The sequence below is a fragment of the Cariama cristata genome, unplaced genomic scaffold (genome assembly GCF_000690535.1).
Source record: "Cariama cristata isolate BGI_N322 unplaced genomic scaffold, ASM69053v1 scaffold10942, whole genome shotgun sequence".
Lineage (NCBI taxonomy): Eukaryota > Metazoa > Chordata > Aves > Cariamiformes > Cariamidae > Cariama > Cariama cristata.
The window spans coordinates 3,612-6,582 of record NW_009603263.1 but is presented as its reverse complement, the minus strand read 5'-3'; the positions used below and the strand labels follow the sequence as shown (position 1 = coordinate 6,582).

Here is a 2,971-nt window from a genome sequence, read left to right as displayed (position 1 = left end):
AATAGGCAATATTGTGTAGCATGCACACTAATGCAACACAGATCTATGAGTCTTTCATCTTTGTACAGGCCTGAAATGGCCAAATAAGGCAATGCAGACAGAGGGAAGCCAACTGCTGATTATACGGAATTTAAAACCAAGCAGAGGATTTAAAATAAACTGATTTTAAAGCAGTCGGAAATAAAGTAACAAAGAATAAATCAAGCATTAAAAAAAGAAACAGCATAATCCTCTGATATGCAGAGAATTTGCGGCAGCAAAAACCGAGCCCTGCTCTTTCACCTATCCCATACAGCTTCCTTCTCTTCCTCAGGCCTTACACAGTTCCCTGTACCACCTCAGAGCTTCCAACACCTCACCAGGATCCCCAATAACTAGCGATAGGACAAGAGGAAACGGTCTCAAGTTGCGCCAGGGGAGGTTCAGGCTGGATATTAGGAAGAACTTCTTCACTGTAAGAGTCTTTAGGCATTTTAATGGGCTCCCCAGGGAGGCGGTGGACTCACCATCCCCGGAGGTGTTCAAAAACCGTTTAGATGTGGCGCTTCAAGACATGGTTTAGTGAGCATGGTGGCATTGGGTATACGGTTGGACTTGATGATCTTTGAGGTCTCTTCCAACCATAATGATTCTATGATTTTCCATATATCTTCCAGCTACCCAGCATTGATGTTGAGCAGAAAAAGTAAGCAAGCCAAGCAATCAGAAATATCCAAGATAAGAAACACATGGTTGCAAAACCCAAAAGTGCCATATCAGAAGCAAATAAGAATGTGTACCTGGCTGTCCCTGGCTCTACACTCATTTTCTCCAGGTACTGAGTTAATTTGGTATAAATCAGACCCACCTGAGCAGCTGGATGTCCACAAGCAATGCTCATCTGTACTCAAGAGCTGACATTAGGTGTGAGTAGCTGAGGCATAGCTCTGAGACACAACGTTCCCAAAGCTGGCTTGCCTCCTGACAGCTCTGGTAACAGGCAGAACAAGGCTGCATCTGTCTCATCCATCTACAGCCCACGTCACAAGTCCTGAATCTTCAGTTTTGGGGGTTACCTATATATCCCCTCCACCCAGCTTGCTTTTGAGAAGAATTTGCTTGGCCTGTGACTTACTCTCAGCTATAGTTAGGGAAAAACCTAGCAGAAAAGGACTTTGTTATGTATGCATATGCACATTAACATCTCTGTAGTGTGCTGGAGAACAGTTTGTCCTGCTGTGTGACACATGCAGGACTGGCCTGTCATTGAGTGGCTACTCAAGACTGAGAGAAGCCAACTGAAAAATGGGCAAAAACTGGGCACCGTTTCCCAACTTCTCGGAACTAAAGATGGGATTTTTCAGTCCAAAAAGTGCCCTACTTCTCCCAAAAAGTCCAAGAAAAATGCAGAATTGTTTCACTAGTGAAACATTTTTGAGAATTGAAGTTATATTCCCCCAGTACTTAAAAATTTCAAAACATCTACTTTAGCTAATTACAGAAGGGAAATACTTACCTGAAATACAATAGTTTGTTCACCTCTGAACATTATGAAAAACAATGCTTACTGCACAAAACTGAGATCCAGAATAAGCATTTTTGATTTTGATGGAGAATAATGCTCTATCTTCCTTGTATTTGTGAATTAAAATAGATACAAACTAAGATCCTTTTTACAACTGTCTATCATCTCTCCCTTCAAAATGTCTACACTTTTTCCCTTACCTCCTATGTTATAAAATGACATCTTCTGCATTTTTTTAATCTCAAATTTGAACCCAAATTGTAGAAATCCACAAAAATCCGAGAAGCCTGTGTAGAGATGATGGCTATCCGTCTGCTTTCACTACTTATCACAATCCGTACTTGTCCAGAATTCTATTAAATTTCTTGTCCAACATAAACAGCACATGTCACAGACCATTATTAGAACTCATTTCACCCACTGACCACAAAATAGGTTTATTTTAAAACAGTATCAAATATGAAAAATTAGGAGAAAAAGAAGTAAAACAGATGCCAGTAGAAGACAAAATGAAGCCTAAAAATCAAATACAATTATCCAGTTTCTTCACACCAAAAAAAACCACCCTACTTACATTCTTAAGAACAGAACACTAACCTCCTGGCGAAAATTATTTGCTGTCCTCTCTAGATGATCCATTTTCCTTTTTGATTTAATTGTGCTGCAACAAAAAGCAAAGACAATTGTCATTTTGACAGCTGTGCTACTGTCCCTTACTGACATGACTGTTTATTAACATAACAATTTACCAGTGTAATCCAGACTACAGATGACATAAGTCTAAATAAGAATTAAATATTTATATATATGTATAAAAAAAAATTGGGAGTTAAAGAAGTATTTGTAGGTCTGTAATAATTTGTCAGTTTCATTTTGACAGTGTTATCATGACATTCTCTTTAAAAAAAAAAACAACAAAACAAACATTTTTGTATGTGGATAACCTACCCGTTCACTGTGCAGTAACAAAAAGCAGAGTGCCTCAACACCACCAATGCAGAATGAGTGGGAAAAATTCTGGTAGCACTTTTCAGTAATTGAGGAACAGTAAAACCCACATAAACAGTAGCAGGAGCCATGATGACTGGGCTGTCTTTGGAATCACCAGCTCCTGAAAAATCCATATAAATATTTGTTAAATAAAATACTCACTGTTTGACACAGCTTGTTTTCCATTAAATCAGAAAGGCCAAAGCCTAGCTGGAGCTAAAACTAGCAACAGACATATAGGGGAACAAGAAGGAATTTTAAAAGTATGAAAATATCTCAAAGAAGTGAAAATGTGCACCCATTAATTGAAGGGGAAGACAACCCTGTCACAGACAACATGGAAAAAGCTGAAGTACTCAACAGCTTTTTTGTCTCAGTCTTCACAGGCAAAGCCTGCACCCAGACCTCTGCTTGTACCAGTAGTGTTTGGGAAGGAGAGGGGTAAGTAGGAGTGGGGCCAGCAACTGCTTAGAGAAG

The 2,971-nt window shown here is 39.2% G+C and overlaps 1 protein-coding gene across 3 annotated transcripts in view; it reads right to left on the bottom strand.

The window, feature by feature from the left end:
- OXNAD1 (oxidoreductase NAD-binding domain containing 1) overlaps positions 1-2,615 on the bottom strand; it is a 16,192-nt gene extending 13,577 nt beyond the window's left edge. The window contains exons 1-2 of one of the 3 annotated variants that reach the window (XM_009695109.1): positions 2,453-2,610; positions 2,102-2,165 (exon numbers count right to left, since the gene is read on the bottom strand). In XM_009695109.1, the coding sequence (XP_009693411.1) occupies positions 2,102-2,165; positions 2,453-2,583 (195 nt within the window). In that variant the 5' untranslated portion in view covers positions 2,584-2,610. Of the gene's footprint in view, positions 1-2,101; positions 2,166-2,452 lie in introns of all 3 variants that reach the window. The other 2 variants (XM_009695111.1, XR_696414.1) reach the window with 2 other exon arrangements.
- Between the last annotated feature and the right edge of the window lie 356 nt (positions 2,616-2,971).